Raw genomic sequence first — 18,594 nt, 5'->3', positions numbered from 1 at the left:
ATTTATTTTCAACATTAATTGTTTCGGAAATAAGTCTTACATCACTGCTGCAGAGCATAATTTAAATTTAGACCGATTAGTACTTAGGGATGCTCCCTGGCAAAGCGACGGGTCTATAAGCACAACGCGTTGAATAGCTTTTTTTTTGTCGTTGCTGGAAAGACATTGAAAAGCAGCTTTAACTCCTCTTGGTAAACACTCTATTCTGCGCTGTTTTCTCAATCTCGTTCCACCCCATGCCGGATCTTCTGGTGTTAGCTTCAAGCTATTGCCTTTAGATATTTCATGTGCTGATTACAGACCGATTATACTACATTCTAGCATGACTTCAATACGAGAACTATGCTACAAATGAGATATTAGAACACACAAGACCATTTGAAAAAAAATTGGTTTATTGATTTGGTCACTCTTTTCTGATTCAGTGAGGACAGCTTAGCTTGATCAAACTCTCTCACAAGCCAAGATAAGCAAAAACCTTTTGACTTATCTGAAATGGCACTTACCGTGGCTGTTGCTTTTAATGCAATGACAGGGGGTGCCTCCACTAAGAGGGAACACAAAACGACATAACCCAGGAAACAAAACAGCACGATGAAACTGTGGTCAGAGAATGCCTTTATTTATGGGCCTGGTTTCCCAAAAGCATATTAAGACTAAATTAAATTGTTAGAATTTAGCCTTAAGATGCTTTTGGAAAACCAGGCACTGCTCGCCCAATCTTAAATAGACAGTAGGCTCATCTCTCCACCATGGCTCTATTAGCTCGGTCTGGCTATTTACAGTTTATCTGACCTCATCTCAGCCTGCACAAAGGAGGGAGAGGAGGAGTAATGAAAAGGAATGTCAGTCGTTGTATTTGTCATGATATTGCTGTAAAGGGGCGAGTGGATGTTGGGCCTGGGGTGGCGGTGGGTGGGGGGGTTATTGTACAGGAGCATCAGTCACATTTAGGGGGTGGGGGGCAGGGGGCTTGGTTATTTGTTATTTGTCGGGGGGTGATGTGATGGATGACAAACCCTCCCCCTTCCTCCAGCCCTCAGCTCTATAGGCCGCTCCACTGAGGCCAGGGTGGGATGTGACCTCATCCTCTCTCCTTTCCTCCTCAGTCACATAAAACCCCAGGGCTCATTTTCCACGTCAAAGCTTCTTCACCTACTTGATGGACGAGGAACTGGAGGCGGACTCTCTGCGTTTATGCTGGAATGACAAAGAATGCACCAAACGCTGTCAGCCATTGGTCCAGAACATATCTGCATAATTTCACATGCAACTATGACAGTGCCCATTGGAACACTGTCTAAATGTATTCTCTTTGACAAGTTCTATTCAGCCAACTCCTGTTAGACAGCCGGGCTGTATTCATTAGGGTACACTACATCAAAACGTATAGCGACGGACAACGAAAACAGGCATTCCTTATAGGACAAGCTCCGGTAGTCCCTCGTTTATATCAGTTGTATTCCATATGGTGCCTAATGAAAACAACCAAAGTTTGTGTGTGTGGGGTGGGTTAAAAGACTTGAGTTGGGGGTGAGTGGGGCTCTTACCACATCGATGATCTGCTCCTTGGCCTCCCCATTGATGTCATCGGGGCCGTGCACCTACAGACCACCCAGTCGTCCTCCCACTGGGGGCCTGACAGGGCCCACCCCTCCTCCAGCAGCAGGGCCTTGTAGAAGTGGCGGAGCATCTGTTGTTCGTACTCACAGTTACCATGAGCCTGCTTCAGCTCCTAGACCAGCACCGTGCCAATGAGCAGCTCGTTGAACATCTGGACTATCTCCTCTGTGGGCGTGGGGTTCAGGTCTACACAGAGAGAACAGAGTAGGGAAAGATGGAGTTAGAAACAGGAAGTATCCCGCGCATCACTTTGAGGCCCTGATTTAGGTTGTGTGAAACCGCAATGCATTGTCAGTAACCAAATTGTTTGCCTTGTTTTACTATTCCTACATAGATATGCAAACTCAAAAGGCGTTGTAACGCCACTACCTGGTAAGAGTGCGTTGGTATTTTTGGGATGGTCTCTCTTACAGGTTTAGACAATTTTTTTGTCAATACTTTCTGACGTCTGTTTTCTCTATTCAGATTGGTGTGGTAGATGTTATTTCTACAGCTTGTGTGAGATAATGCCTTGGTTTGCTTTCCGTATCATTTAGTCCTAGGATATGGTGGTGGTATGGCTAACTGTGCACTCACCCACTTCCCGCTCCATCACAAACTTCTCAATGTCCTTGATCTTCTTCTGGCCTACTGAGCTCGGCAGTTTCATCTGTAACACACACACACACAATAAGTCGGGGGTGTCAGGAATATGGGGATAAACGTCCTCACCTCTGGCGGTTTATTCGTATGAAATGCACTTCAGCGGGGCCGATCAAAATGTATTTATCCGGCCGAGTCTATCTGACAGATTATCTGAGGAGATCTCCACTCCTTTAGCCCTAATGCATTTTGCATAGAGAGTAACGGCTCCCCATCAGTCTTTCAGATGAATAAGCTCCCTCTGCTGCTACGTCTTACAGATATTAGTGCGCTACTAACGGCATAAATCATGTTTTTTGCTAATGAGAGCTAGGACTGTGCCCCACCTCCCAAATGGCACCCTGTTCCCTATAAAGTGCACCACTTTTGACCAGAATCCTATGGGCTCTGGTCAAAAGTAGTGCACTACATAGGAAATAGGGTACCATTTGGGACTTAAGAGCCAGGTCTAACATGCTCCAGCCACTCTCAGCATACATCACAAGCTATGAGACCACGCACGCTAGACCGGTGACTTAAAGTCAAATAAATGGATCTTTTGGACCCTTATAAAATGGAACGTTGGTGGAGAGTTTTCCAAAACGATCTCAAATATTCTGAGACGAGTGCTTTATATTGGCCTTTTGTAAAGTTGAGGTCCTACGATGATATTTTGGAGGGGAACAAGCTAAGAAGCTAAGCAAAACCCATATGCAGTTCCTATATACAAATCATATGCAACTGATCGTTTCATTGAATGGCCATGCTTACCCTCTGACTCCAGCTGATTTGAAGTCAGGGAATTTGATGCCTGCAATTTCAGGAACAGCCTGTTGTGGACAGACGGAGACAGTAGAGAGGTGAGCAAGACAGACTTAGCAACTTTATGTTTTAAAGTAGGGTGGCATCAGGGTCCTTTAAAATGCAAAACACACTTGAAATCGTAACCACACACAACAACAAAAATATTGTTAGGAGTTGAGAATTGCACATGGCTTATTGGAGGGCAAGGTGGAGCCCTTCACCATATTTCTCACAACTATCAGATACTCTCAGATCTCTACAAAAGCATGGGGGGGTGATGGTTGATTTACCGGTTTCTCGGTCTCTCGTTTCAGTGGGAGCTTCTTCTTGCTGGCCTTGCGCTATGCACATCTCATCTCTGTGCTGGTGTCGGCGGCCGTGATGAGCTTCTGCAGGACCTGGGCCTTCTTCTCACGCTCCTTTTTCCTGCTCTCAATCTTCCGCAGCTCCTGCATCAGATACTCCTCTTCTTCCACCTGCAGGGCAAAACCGGGAAGTGCAACGTGAGTGCTGGGTCATGTTCATCAGGACAAAAATGAACAATGTACTGAAACAGGGAGGTACTATCTGAACTTGTCCACTAAGAAAGCTTATTTTGGTTTTCCATTGCAAAAAAGTTTTGCCCTAATGAATACGACCCTGGACTATGACACAGCATAAAATGTTGGATCCAAACTGGGGAATCGAGACAGGAAGCTCAAAAAGGCACATCCATGAGAACAGGAGGTGAAATAAGCTGCACCTTCAAAACACTAACAGGGGAATTGTCTTAATAATCATACATTTATTTCGAATAGCGCTTTTCATACAGAACCTCACAAAAAAATGGAATATAAAAAATAATTTGCCAGCCAGATGGAATATGGAATATGGTCCTCCACAGCTGGATGCTGATGCAATTCATTAAAGGAGTAGATTAAGTGGAGTTGGTGTCGATGGTCCAGCCAGGGAGTGAAAACATATGTCAGACTTGAGCATTTCCTTAGGCACACCTGTCTCTGAAGTTCTATCAATCAAATGTATTTATAAAGCCCTTCTTACATCAGCTGATGTCACAAAGTGCTGTATAGAAACCCAGCCTAAAACCCCAAACAGCAAGCAATGCAGATGTAGAAGCACGGTGGCTAGGAAAAATTCCCTAGAAAGGCCAGAACCTAGGAAGAAACCTAGAGAGGAACCAGGCTCTGAGGCGTGGCCAGTCCTCTTCTGGCTGTGCCAGGTGGAGATTATAACAGAACATGGCCAAGATGTTCAAACGTTCATAGATGACCAGCAGGGTCAGATACTAATAATCAGTGGTTGTAGAGGATGGAACAGGTCAGCACCTCAGGAGTAAATGTCAGTTGGCTTTTCATAGACGATTATTCAGAGTTAGAGACAGCAGGTGCGCAAGAGAGAGAGTCCAAAACAGCAGGTCCAGTTCACAGCTTCTCCTCTGTAGGTATGCTTAGGTGCGTGCTGCTAACCTGATCAGGCGTGCGGTTGAATGGTCTCTCCAACTGCTGTTTCCTGCGACTCTCGTGACGCGCAACAAATATGTAAATCTCGTGCACAAATGTAGTAGTAATGTTCCTTCAGGTAATCCGTTGAACGTTTCTGAAAGCACAAATTCCTGGAATGTTTACGGGATGTCTATTATAATGGAAAGACATTGTATTTCATGAAGTATCACATTCCAAAATGTGCTTTTGAAAATGCCAATATTCAAATTAAAATGTTTTTAAATGTTTAAATCCTTCCTGACTGCAATGTGATTTGTGGATTCAAAATAAGTATTTAAAGTGTGTGTAGGAGCGGTTGTGGACGACGATGAAACGCAGGTCAAAGCACTTGCACAGGTCAAACAGTTGGTCCGTCTCTGCTTTGGTACAGCCGTCGTCATGGAGATACATCTGATACTCCTTCTCCGGGTACACTGGCACCTGCACTGCCTAGAGATGGGGAGGGGGAAAGCGGGAGAAACAGAGACACAGGGGGAGAGGAAAAGAGAGAGACGGGGGAGACAGGTGTGTGCCTTTCCAAATCATGTCCAATCAATTGAATTTATCACAGGTGGACTCCAATCAAGTTGTACAAACATCTCAAGGATGATCAATGGAAACAGAATGCACCTGAGCTCAATTTCGAGTCTCATAGCAAAGGGTCTGTTTTTTGCAAACATTTCTAAAAACCTGTTTTAGCTTTTTCATAATGGGGTATTGTGTGTAGATTGATGAGGAAAATGTTTTATTCAATCAATTTTAGAATAAGGCTATACCGTAACAAAATGTGGGAAAAGTCAAGGGGTCTGGATACTTTCCGGATATACTGTATGTTACATTTCATATGGTATGTAATTCATTTGTGAATGTCCATCATCCATTTCGTATGATATGATATGTTCTGTAGAGCCACAGTGCGTTCTCTTTTTGTTCTTTTGACACACATCCCACTGGGCACACACTGGTTGAAACAACATTGTTTCATTGAAATTACGTTGCACCAACGTGGAATAGATGTTGAATTGACATCTGTGCCCAGTGGGATGAAATCAACATCATACTACTCCTGGCCACTCTGACTCCACTTCTCCCAATGGGTCCTTCACCATCTTTGTGACCGCAAACAAGTTTCCCAAAAAACATTATTGCTCAGGAATCACACTCCAGCGAGGAATGAGGCAGTATCACACCGAGGATTATCTTACTTTACAACTTTAGCCCTTTTAGCTCCATTATTAGGTGTTACAGTATTCCACACATTGTCTCCATCTGCACTCGTGCCAACAGAATCAAACAGTCCTTCTGCCATTGCTCCGACCTAATTAGCGTTGTCAGGGCGGAGGTAAGACCATCTCATCCGTATATACAGTATCAACGAACAAGCTTCCATTCAGTATTCTTCTTTGCCATATAACACATTAGACCTGGTAAAAGATAATACAAACAAAAAACATGCATTTTTTCCCCCATCATCTTTGAAATACAAGAGAAAGGACATACTTCAAATAAGAGTAGGTGTAATTTAGATTTTGTCCACTAGATGGCAGCAGTGTGTGTAAAGTTTCAGACCGATCCAGTGAAGAATTACATTACTGCCCAAAATTTTGCTTACACACTCCCAGGACTGTCATACATGATGGATCATTAGCTTATACACTAACTTTCACACAGCTAGATGGCCGGGCGGGATGGGTGTGGAGCCAGAGTCAGCAGTAGGGTCAAACTATAGACCCCAGTTCTTACATTTGAACATTTAAAATTGATTTGATAAAACTAAACTATGCTACATTGTATCTCTGGGACCCTCAGGATGACAAATCAGAGCAAGATTACTGAATGTAAGTACATTATTTACCTTCAGAGGTGAATGTATCAAACCAGTTACCGTGATAAAAGTTTTTTGTTGTTGTGCACTCTCCTAAAACAATAGCATGGTGTTTCTTTCACTGTAATAGCTACTGTTAATTGGATACTGCAGTTAGATTAACACGTATTTAAGCTTTCTGCCAATATAAGACATGTCCATGTCCCGGAAAGTTGGCTGTTGTAAACAACGTCATTCTAGTCACATTAGCGCACGTTAGCAACAACCGTTCCAGTTTAGGGACACCCATGCCGTAGAGGACAATGCATCGCACCATGCAGGAAGGATCTGTTCACAATTCCTGGAAGCTGAAAATATCCCAGTTCTTCCATGGCCTACATACTCACCAGACATGTCAGGCATTGAGCACATTTGGGATGTTCTGGATCGACGTGTACGACAGCGTGTTCCAGTTCCCGCCAATATCCAGCAACTCCCATGAAACTGATTGAGATCAATCAAATGATTGACATGGAGATGCAATTTGGCCATTCCACCGGTAAAATGTGAAGAATTATCATTCATGAGTGACAGTGATGATGGCCTATTTTAGAAATTAGGTACCTTATGCCTAATTTGTTGTTTGAGAGTAGTAAAAATATAAACTTTTTATTGAGGAAATGATGACGTCATTTACATTTTTTTCCGCGCTCTCTCACCTAAAAGAAATAGCACCACAACACTGAATGAATCATAAAACATGTTTTACCAAGAACTTACACTACTGGATGCTTAAATTCTCTCTTAAAGGGATAGTGCAAAGATTGTGTCAATTTAGCCCCTTTTCTACTGACCCAGAGTCAGATGAACTCACGGATACCATTTTTATATCTCTGCGTATAGTTTGAAGGAAGTTCAGGGTCGTTTTCCGAGCCATTGCTAAATAGCGTTAGCGCAGTGACTGGAAGTCTACAGGTACAGCTAAGCATGCTAGTTGGTAACTTCATTCGAACTACACGCAGACATGCAAATGGTACCATGAGTTCATCTGACTTGGGCTAAGTAGAAAAGGGCTTATTTGACAAAATCTTGCACTATCCCTTTAATGCTTTTCAATGATACTGTGACTGGTCTCTTGGTCTTTGTGGATGTGTCATTGTGGTCACTGGGGTCAGTCTTACCTCTCTCACAGACCACAGCAGCATCCTCGCCTAGTTTACAGTTACTGACTCCCCAGCCTTCGAAGAGACAGTGGGACAGGTCTTCCTCTGTCCCATTACAGCTTAGATCATCCATCCACCAGATAGGACCAGATCCTGAGGCCAGAATACATATAGGTCACGGGTCAATGCAAAAAAAAGTGCAGGCCTGCATTGTAGGCTATATATTGTTATGAATAGCTATGATTGGTTACAAGTGAAATAATACAGACTCAACCACAGGCGGCCGGTGGCACCTTAATTGGGGAGGATGGGCTCATAGTAATGGCTGGAACGGAATTAATGGAATGGTATCAAACACATCAAACACATGGTTTCTATGTGTTTGATACCATTCCATTCACTCCATTCCAGACATTAGTATGAGCCGTTCTCCCCTCAGCAGCCTCCCTTTGGATTCAACCTACCTTGTCCGTATTGTCCTACGCCGTGCCTTGATTGTATTACTGTTGATGATATCTGGAAATGTGCATGTACACCCTGGCCCATCTACTGTTGCTAGCCCCAATTCTGGCTTGTGCTCTGATATCTGCTTGACTGATTTCGGCTCTCGTAAGATCCTGGGTTTTCTGCACGTTTACACTAGAAGCTTGTTACCTAAAATGGATCAATTGAAAGTGTGGGTTCACAGCTCCAATCCAGATGTGATGGTCATTACTGAGATGTTGTGAAGGAAGAATGTTTTGCATACAGATGTTAACCTTTCTGGTTGTAAACCTTTTTCGGCAAGACAGATCTTCCAAAAATGGGGGACTGGCAATCTTTACCAAGGATCACATTCAGTACTCGGTTGTCTCCACCAAGTCTGTCCCCAAACAATTTGATATGCTGGTTTTAAGCATTAAACTTTCAAATAGCTATTTGTTGACTGTTGCTGGGTGCTATCGCCCTCCATCAGCACCTGCCTGTACCCTACCTGCCCTAAGCTCTCTCCTGGCCCCTTACACTGAGTCTGAATTTGTCCTGCTAGGTGACCTAAACTGGGACATGCTTAAACCACCTGACCAAATCCTAAAGCAATGGGACTCCCTAAATCGTTCTCAGATTATTACCTTATCTCACAAGATATGACTCCAGTCCAAACACCCAGAAAAGGCTACTCTCCTCGATGTTGTCCTTACAAATAATCCTGAGAGGTATCAGTCTGGTGTTTTCTGTAATGACCTTTGTGATCACTGTTTTACAGCCTGTGTTCGTAATGGCTGCTCAGTGAAACGACCTGTCCTGACTTGTCATAGATGCTTGCTAAAAAACTATAATGAGCAAGCCTTCCTTCATGAACTGGCCTCTGTAAAATGGTATAGAATCAGCTTGATCCCCTCTGTCGAAGACGCTTGGAACTTCATTTTTGATATGTTCAGTGGTATTGTTAACAAACATGCCCCCATAAAGAAAATGAGAATTAAAAACAGGTTCAACCCCTGGTTCGACCGTGATCTTGCAGAGTTACTCCACCTCAAAAATTGCATTTGGCGAAAGGCTCGGCACACGCATACTCAGGCTGACAGGCCCTCGTTCAGGCAAAGGAGAAATAAGTGCACTCAGGCTATCCGGAAGGCCAAAGTTAGTTACTTTAAGGAGCAGTTCTCTCTCTGTGGGTCTAACCCCAAGAAGTTCTAGAAAATGGTTAAAGACCTGGAGAATAAACCCTCCTCCTCACAGCTCACATTAAGGGACATGGTGTTGTCTGTGTAGAGGTGGATCAGAGAGTCACCAGCAGCAAGAGCGACATCATTGATAAATACAGAGAAAAGAGTCGGCCCGGGAATTGAACCCTGTGGCACCCCCATAGAGACTGCCAGAGGTCCGGACAACAGGCCCTCCGATTTGACACACTGAAATCCATCTAGTAGTTGGTGAACCAGGCAAGGCAGCCATTTGAGAAACCAAGGCTGTTGAGTCTGCCGATAAGAATGTGGTGATCGACAGTCGAAAGCCTTGGCCAGGTTAATAAAGACGGCTGCACAGTACTGTCTTTTATTGATGGCGGTTATGATATCGTTTAGGACCTTGAGCGTGGCTGAGGTGCATCCATGACCAGCTCGGAAACTAGATTGCATAGCGGAGAAGGTACAGTGGGATTCGAAATGATCGGTGATCTGTTTATTAACCTGGCTTTCGAAGACCTTAGAAAGGCAGGGTAGGATAGATATAGGTCTGTAGCAGTTTGGGTCTAGAGTGTCTCCCTCTTTGAAGAGGGGGATTACCGCGACAGCTTTCCAATCGTTGGGGATCTCAGACGATACGAAAGAGGTTGAACAGGCTAGTAACAGGGGTTGCAACAATTGCGGCGGATAATTTTAGAAAGACAGGGTCCAGCTTGTCTAGCCCAGCTGATTTGTAGGGGTCCAGATTTTGCAGCTCTTTCAGAACATCAGCTATCTGGATTTGGGTAAAGGATAAGCGGGGGGGGGGGGGGGGGGGGCTTCGCCAAGTTGCTCCGGGGGATGCAGAGCTGTTGGCCGGGGTAGTGGTAGCCAGGTGGAGAGCCTGGCCAGCCATAGAAAAATGCTTATTGAAATCGATGGTGAAAGTGTTTCTTATCCTCAGTGCAGTGTGAAGCTGGGAGGAGGTGCTCTTATTCTCCGGAATTTGTGCTACAGGATGCAAATTTCTGTTTGAAAAAGCTAGCATTTGCTTTCCTAACTGACTGTATATATTGGTTCCTAACTTCCCTGAAAAGTTGCATATCATGGGGGCTATTCGATGCTAATGCAGTACACCACAGGATGTTTTTGTGCTGGACAAGGCAGTCAAGTCTGGAGTGAACCAAGGGCTATATCTGTTCTTAGTTCTACATGTTTTGAATGGGGCATGCTTATTTAAGATGGTGAGGAAAGCAATTTTAAGAATAACCAGGCATCCTCTACTGAGGGGATGAGGTCAATATCCTTCCAGATACCCGGGCCAGGTCGATTAGAAAGGCCTGCTCGCTGAAGTGTTTTAGGGAGTGTTTGACAGTGATGAGGGGTGGTCGTTTGACCGGGGACGCATTAAGGAAGCAGGCAATGAGGCAGTGATTGCTGAGATCCTGGCTGAAGACAGCAGAGGTGTATTTAGAGGGCAGGTTGGTCAGGAATATCTATGAGGGTGCTCGTGTGAACGGATATAGGGTTGTACCTGGTAGGTTTCTTGATAATTTGTGTGAGATTGAGGGCATCTAGCTTAGATTGTAGGACGGCCGGGGTGTTAAGCAAATCCCAGTTTATGTCACCTAACAGTACGAACTCTGAAGATAAATGGGGGGCAATCAATTCACATATGGTGTCCAGGGCACAGTTGGGGGCTGAGGGGGGTCTATAACAAGCGGCAACAGTGAAATACTTATTTCTGGAAAGGTGGATTTTTAAAAGTAGAAGCTCGAACTGTTTGGGCACAGACCTGGATAGTATGACAGAACTTTGCAGACTATGTATGCAGTAGATTGCAACTCTGCCCCTTTGGCAGTTCTATCTTGGCAGAAAATGTTATAGTTGGGGATGGAAATTTCTAAATTTTTCGAGGCCTTCCTACGCCATGATTCAGACACGGCTAGGACGTCAGGGTTGGCGGAGTGTGCTAAAGCAGTGAGTAAAACAAACTTAGGAAGGATGCTTCTGATATTAACATGCATGAAACCAAGGATTTTACGGTTACAGAAGTCAACAAATAATAGCACCTGGGGAATAGGTGTGGTGCTTGGGGCTACAGGGCATGGGTTAACCTCTACATCACCAGAGGAACAGAGGAGGAGTAGGATAAGGGTACAGCTAAAGGCTATAAGAACTGGTCATCTAGTGCGTTGGGAACAGAATAAAAGGAGCAGATTTCTGGGCGTGGTAGAATAGATTCAGGACATAATATACAGACAATGGTATGGTATGATTTGAGTACAGTGGAGGTAAACCTAGGCGTTGAGTGATGATGAGAGAGGTTTCGTCTCTGGAGGCACCAGTTAAGCCAGGTGAGGTCTCCGCATATGTGGGGGGTGGGACAAAAGAGCTATCTAAGGCAAGTTGAGCGGGACTGAGGGCTCTACAGTGAAATAAAACAATAAGAACTAGCCGAGACAGCAGTAGACGAGGCATGTTGACATATTGACAATGTTAAGACTACACAAGAGTTAAGTAACCATTGGTCTTATGTCTTTCGGATGGGACGTTAAACGGGTGTCCTGACTCTCTGAGGTCATTAAAGATCCCATGGCACTTATCGTAAGAGTAGGGGTGTTAACCCCGGTGTCCTGGCTAAATTCCCAATCTGGCCCTCAAACCATCATGGTCACCTAATAATCCCCAGTTTACAATTGGCTCATTCATCCCCCTCCTCTCCCCTGTAACTATTCCCCAGGTCGTTGCTGCAAATGAGAACGTGTTCTCAGTCAACTTACCTGGTAAAATAACGGTAAAATAAAAATAAATAAAATAAAACCATACCAAATATAACATATCATACTAATTTGTGTGTCAGTTACATTTACTATGTTACGTCTAGTCTATGAGACCAGAATGTCCTGGAACATTGTTAACATTGTGGGAGGCAACCAGTGATGTACCAAATTTTATAACTAACCCCTTTCATCTGTGTATATTCATCATTGTAGGCAATGACGTATGCCTAGGGAGACTGTGACAATAACATCCTTTTTGGTCTGTAGGTGCCCAACGTAACAGGTGGTGGTGGGTTGGACACAGTCACTCACATAGATATAGAGGTCTGTAGAGCCTGTCTGCATTCCTGATTTCTGCAACCGTTAGCTAATCGGTGTAATGTTGGCTTAAGCTAAGAACCAATTGTTTTGCAACACACTGATTAAATCAACGATGTATCCAAGTCTTTTAAATGAAATGACTTTTGAACCAACATGGAATAGACATTGAATTGATGTCTGTGCCCAGTGACATGGTTCTGTTTAATCATAGAGAACAAAGAGACATTAACTTCACTAAAACTTTTATTAAAAACAACCATGCATAGAGTTATTTGTCGAGAACATATGATCATGACCCACATTTTTCAAAGTAACATTAAACAGACATTAGAACGATCAGTGGTGACCCTGTTTTAAGCCCCACATTTTTGGGGGGTGGGGGGGGTCTTGTCTGTTTTGCATGTTATTTTGGCATTAATATATGTCACCTATCAGTTTGCAAACAATGTAAAAAAAAATATATATATATAATTGAGTTAATAAAGCTGCATACAAACATGGTCTCTTTGTTGCTTTCTTCAGTAAGGCAGCTCCAAAAAGCAGGTGTTTCAGCCTAGCTCAGTGCTTTCTGTGGTGGTGGGGCAAGCCAGCAGAAAATACAGAACATTGCACCATGATTGGCTCAGTGTTCTGTCACTCATGGGGACACTACGTTACATTAGAAGTGCCCATACAAGAAGGATCAATGTCATTGGCCACCCATAAAATTACATCAATTCACGTTATATGTACAGTAGCTTTGAATGGACTGCTTTCAAAATCTTAGCTAGCAGTCATCATCATGAATCAAGTCGACAATCTACTGTCAAATCCTTTTTAATCCTTGTCATATGAAGAGAAATAATGAAGAGAAATGATAGATAAAACGTATCGGTGCACATCGGCCATTGGACAAACATTACACAACAAGTTTGAAATCGCAAATTCAACAATGAGTGGTTTGGAAGGAAGGAATCAGTGACAGTGGCTGTGTGGTCCCAAATCTGGGAGGGGCTCTTTTCCAGGTTTAAAATGATAAACATTCAACATTGGCCATGCTGTCAATGAAGCATGATTTAAGCCGCGCTCAAAACAACTGTTAACTCGGAACTGCAAAAACTTGACTTCATTGAGTTCAAGACAACTGGAACATACGGGAAGAAACGAGCTACGACTGGGAAATACGTTTTGAAAGGACATCCAACTCCGAATTTTAAGTCCGGCACTCTGGCCTCTTCCTAGAGCTACGACCTGAAGATCAATGACGTCATCATGATTCAACCTTGTTTTTTTCAGAGTTCCCAGTTGTCTTGAAAGCACCATAAATCCAGAGAATGCCAGAATTTGATCACAAAATTTGCCCACGAAGGACCACCGTGCCCCATTCCTGTTCAAGTGAGCACAGCACAACAAGGTGAGTCCAAAAATGTTTTGTATGCTGCTGCATAAATGATGTAATATGCCAGGGAGATATGTATACTGTAGCTAAGAAAGTAATACTAAGTGTATGTTGTGTAGTAAGCTGTTAGTAGCCCATGTGCCTCACCCGTGCTTCTACATTGCTTGCTGTTTGGGGTTTTATGCTGGGTTTCTGCATAGCACTTTGTGACATCAGCTGATGTAAAAAGGGCTTTATAAATACATTTGATTGATTGATAATTTGGTCTATTTACCCCTCTTAATTTCGCCTACTGTTCTGACTTGGTGGTGCACATGTAGCCTATAACCTGTTTTAGAGTAACGTCATAATCAAAATTTGTAATAGCTTTCATTGTCTACTTAAATGTCCCCTTTATTTATCCTGCGCTTCTGACTTGGTGTACAGGTAAAACACTGTAAAAACTACTAACTACCAAGTGATCTTCGTTCACTTTATCTCCTCATATTCACGTCCCTCTACTTCCTGCTAATTCTCCTTGATCTCAGTGGTGTACACAGGCTGAACCACCACACGGTAGGAGAACTGGTCTGAGTGGCACGGATAGGCCTGGCCCGCAGTGATGTTTGCTGGGATCTGGGCCTGATTGCCGCCATTGACAATTGTGGATGCAAAATCCTGGACATGGAATACAAACTCCCCCTCACACATCAGGACAACCTTGTTGAGGTAGCGGATGCCGTCCTGATACTCTTGGGGCAACTCCCTGTTATTCTGGGCAGTTAGCGAGACCATCGGCAGCGACGGACAGCGGATACCGCTGTTTGAGCATTCATGGTTGTTGATAAAGACCCTGGTGTTCCAGTTGAGCTTTTTGAACAGTGAAAAAAAGGCACTGTTGTGCACAGGGCTGTCAAAGTTGGCACTGAGGCTGTTGAGGTTCTGGCCTGAGTGGGAATAGTGGCCGATGTATCGGAACGTGTTGACATCCTTTGAGCTGAAAGTGAAGCTCCATGGCTTGCCAGTGTAGATCCTGGGTGTGTATTCCACATTTTTAAGGAGGAGGCCCCTAGCTAGCGTCTGGAAGGGGAGTGCATTGAACTGAAAGCCCTGCAACATGCCGGCATTATAACGCTCTTGTTGGTCCATGTACAGTTCAGACTTGGCATTGAGGTTGAACAAATCTTCAGCAGCGATCATGGGAAACCGGATGTGGTCCAAAATGGCGACCTGGTCTTCGTGGGTGGAAGAGTTACCCTGTTCCAACACCCAGTCCTCCAAACCCTTTAGGAGGAAGGCCTCATCTGGCACTACCACGTCTGAACGGGCTAGAAGGGTCTTTACTGTGCCCAGGGCAAGACCAGTCCAGGCTGGGGAACGGATCAGTGACTCACAGTTCCAGGCAAGGTAGCGCAGACAGGTTTCCTGCAGAACTGGGTCGCCTGTGTGGACTGAGTACTCGTACAGAGAGGTCTGGGTCTGGAAGGAGGCATCATCGGGGAGCAGCCAGGTGAAGAGCCTCCCTGCCGCCTCCTGAAGCTGCTTCAGACCCCAGTTGGACGCCATCTTGTGGATGCACTGGGCAGAGGACATGGTCACGTTAATCTGCCGCGTGTACAGATACCTGCGGAAGATAAAACGATTACAAAAATACATGGATTCTCTGCCACAGCAAAGCTTTGCTTTGCAGAACAATATTGTTGATGTAACAGTAACTAGATTAAAGTTTGTTAGCAGGTTGGTGCCACCTTACCTCAGGAAGTCGGTGACATGTGGCCGGCAGTTGAGGCTGACGTCTAGGTTGAGGTTACTGAGGTTCTCCTCTTGTGTGGTGTTTAAGATGGAGGCATTTGGGTCCAGAGTGACAATCAGCTTGTGAACACAGATGGTTTCCACAATGCTGTTTGCAACCCGCACCATGATGTCAAAGTCACAGTCGCGTCCACTGTCAAACAGCGCCCCCATGTGGTTACTGAAGCCTGTGTTGTGGTCCAGGGCGTAGACGCGACTGTTATTCCGAGAAGATTCTGATCAAACAGAACACATTGATTAAGCACGTCATATGCTGAATAGCACAAACAGTTTATCAACCAAATATCCGAAATGTATCATATTTTCTTCAAATCCAATAGCCATTCATTGTAAACCTCTTTGAACATGTAACAGTTGTAACGTCTCTATTAGCATCGCAAAGTGAGCCATGGGCCAATAACTTCTGCTACTGCATACTTCAATGATGTCTTTGTGCCTTTCAATGACACTGTGTCTGGTTTCTAGGGCTTTGTGGATCAGTCACCGTGGTCACTGTAGACCTGGGTTCAAAGACAAGGAGTTGAATATTGGAATGCATTTGGAAATACACTTGGAAAGTATTGGTATGAATTTGAAAATACTCATATATTCCGACTCAAATACCCCCATACATTTGATCAGTTTGGTATTTGAAATCATGTATTTGGAAATAACTATTAGAAAATACCTTAAAATAATAGGCTATTTATAGGAAACTATTTGAAAATAATTTCCAATACTTACAATAGAAGTTGATTCCAGCCACAATGCTTGAACATAGTAAAATAAGTATTTAATGTAACAAATAATCAAATACACATGTACCTCTTTCACAGACCACACCAGCATCCTCAGCATGTTGACAGTCAGTAACCCCCCAGCCTTTGAAGAGACAGTGGGACAAGTCTTTCTCTGTCCCCTCACAGTTTAGATCATCCATCCAGATAGGACCAGATCCTAAGGCCGGAATACAAACGTGTCACGGGTCAATGCAAATAAACAAACAGTGCAGACCTCCATTGTATGCTAAAACACTGAATGTACAAAACATTAGGAACACGTGCTCTTTCCATGACATAGACTGACCAGGTGAGTCCAGGTGAATGCTATGATCCCTTATTGATATCACTTCAATCAATGTAGATGAAGGGGAGAAGACAGGTTGAAGAAGGATTTTTAAGCCTTGAGACAATTAAGACATGGACTGTGTATGTGTGCCATTCAGAAGGTGAAAGGGCAAGACAAAAAAATATGGTAGCGGTATGGTAGTAGGTGCCTGGCACACCGGTTTGAGTGTGTCAAGAACTGCAACGCTGCTGGGTTTTTCACAGTCAACAGTTCACGTGTGTATCAACAGTGGTCCACCACTCAATGGACATCCAGCCAACTTGACACAACTGCAGGAAGCATTGGAGTCAACATGGGCCAGCATCCCTGTGGAACGCTTTCGACACCTAGTAGAGTCCACGCCCCGACGAATTGAGGCTGTTCTGAGGGCAAAAAGAGGTGCAACTCAGTATTAGGAAGGTGTTCAAATGTTTTGTACACTCAAGTGTATATGGTTCTGAATGGTGAGGTCATACAGATCTAACCTACCTTGTCCGTATATCCCACCCACCACAGCAGTGAGAGCACCAGGGTAGTTGAGATGGCGACACACCACCTGTGCCTCAGTAATGTCCCAGTTGTCATCACACACGGTCCCCCACTGTCCACTATAGTAGATCTCCACACGGCCCTCCGCGGCCAGCTCACCCCCCACCAGCCTCATGTCCCCATTCTGTACCCCTGAATGGAAGCATTGGAATACAGTCAGTAAGTCAGTCAAATAGTCCCCCAAAAGCACTGATAAATCTGGACAGTGGGAAATCTCCATTGAAATAGCTTTTCAGTCCAAGCCTAGGCTTAACCTGTCTCCGGGAAATGAATTGCACTTGGAAAATCAGTTTTAAGGGTTTCCAGCTGCAGAGGATGACCGCTGCATGAACTCACCCACAGACAAGTTGACCATGAGCAGAAGGACACAGGAAATGAGGCAATATTCCCCTGACATGTTTCTAGCCAGGCTCCAGGTGATAAGTATCTGAAAAACATGCGTAACGAAGAATGTTGAGATATAAAAGTAATTAGAACAGAATAGAAAATAATAAAATACAATTTTATTGCGCATTAGTAAGACCAGAAATGTGTCTTCTGACTTTCCCAAAGCCGCCCCCCAGATACAGACACACAAACTACAGATGTTAACGGTTAACCTAGCTGTCGAAAATACATCTGACCGGTCATGCTATCAATCTATAGGTTCATTTGCATAATTTAGTAGAATTACATTTGAGTGTGTATTTTCCTTAGTCGTCATGCATCTTATTTATCACACGCGCAGAGCATACAGAGCCTAGTTTGAGGAGCAGAATATCCTATCACCTGCCAGAGAGCGAGAGAGTAGGTCCTCAATGGAGGAGTGAAAGGTGCTTTTGTAAGCCCAATCATTGCGCAATAAATAACAACTCTAAATACAATCCCGTGTTAAAAACTTTGACGGCCAAGATTAAAATTAGCTATTTTTATTTCTCAACCTCAACTCGTACTTAAAGCGCGCCTCCCATTTGCCATTCCAGTGCATAGGCTATAGTCAACCGTAGGCAGGCTATCAGCGGGTCACCCACCACTTTGCAATGTGAGCTTGAGGCAGGAATTGTCTGAAAGCTTTACTTAAAATAATGAGGCATGTCTTACCTTGCTTTAAAGTAGCCTTGAGAAAATCCATCCATAGAAACGAGGCGGCAATTATTTTATAAAGACTTCCTGGTGCCATTAAACAGCATTTCTCTCCTGTTCTATTGGTTTTCATATCAACTTTCTTCATTGTTCAGAAGCCGAAAGCACAATCCTAGTTATATTAGCAACCAATCCTAGTTGTTGTTATAGATTCCCCCTCTTTCGAAGTTTCTAACAGAGATTTCCATATGTCACATATGGAACCGCTCGCATTAGGTGCACTGTTTTGAACTGTGTTTCCCAGCGAATTCCATTTTTGAAAATGTTTGAAAATTCCTTTTTATTAACTGCTTCATTACATGAGTTGCATGTTCAATAATAGGCTATAGCATTTTGACTGTAAGGCGATAGGCTTGCTATTGTTGCATGTTTCCATTAAGCTCTTAATGAACAATGTCCGGTTCTTATATGCATTTATTAACTGG

General features: G+C 43.9%; 1 protein-coding gene and 1 pseudogene across 1 annotated transcript; both read right to left on the bottom strand.

The window, feature by feature from the left end:
- Window positions 1-1,105: 1,105 nt before the first annotated feature.
- On the bottom strand, window positions 1,106-7,629 carry LOC129869343 (DNA methyltransferase 1-associated protein 1-like; annotated as a pseudogene).
- A 4,844-nt stretch (window positions 7,630-12,473) lies between these two features.
- LOC129811042 (galectin-3-binding protein A-like) lies at window positions 12,474-17,491 on the bottom strand. The gene is made up of 5 exons (XM_055862151.1): window positions 17,384-17,491; window positions 16,988-17,179; window positions 16,217-16,348; window positions 15,354-15,627; window positions 12,474-15,224 (listed from the first exon to the last, which is right to left on the bottom strand). Exons 1-5 carry the CDS (start codon window positions 17,442-17,444, stop codon window positions 14,129-14,131), a joined length of 1,755 nt encoding a protein of 584 aa, XP_055718126.1. The 5' UTR covers window positions 17,445-17,491; the 3' UTR covers window positions 12,474-14,128.
- Between the last annotated feature and the right edge of the window lie 1,103 nt (window positions 17,492-18,594).

Source organism: Salvelinus fontinalis, chromosome 14 (assembly GCF_029448725.1).
Source record: "Salvelinus fontinalis isolate EN_2023a chromosome 14, ASM2944872v1, whole genome shotgun sequence".
Taxonomy (NCBI): Eukaryota; Metazoa; Chordata; class Actinopteri; order Salmoniformes; family Salmonidae; genus Salvelinus; species Salvelinus fontinalis.
Note: the sequence above shows the minus strand (reverse complement) of the source record. Positions and strands in the feature narration are given on the sequence as shown.

Excerpts from the sequence above, each read along its gene's own strand:
- LOC129811042 (XM_055862151.1), bottom strand. The coding sequence starts at position 17,444 with ATGTCAGGGGAATATTGCCTCATTTCCTGTGTCCTTCTGCTCATGGTC. Across the intron at positions 17,180-17,383 it reads CATGGTCAACTTGTCTGTGG|GGGTACAGAATGGGGACATG; the intron begins GTGAGTTCATGC and ends GCTTCCATTCAG. Across the intron at positions 15,225-15,353 it reads CATGTCACCGACTTCCTGAG|GTATCTGTACACGCGGCAGA; the intron begins GTAAGGTGGCAC and ends TATCTTCCGCAG.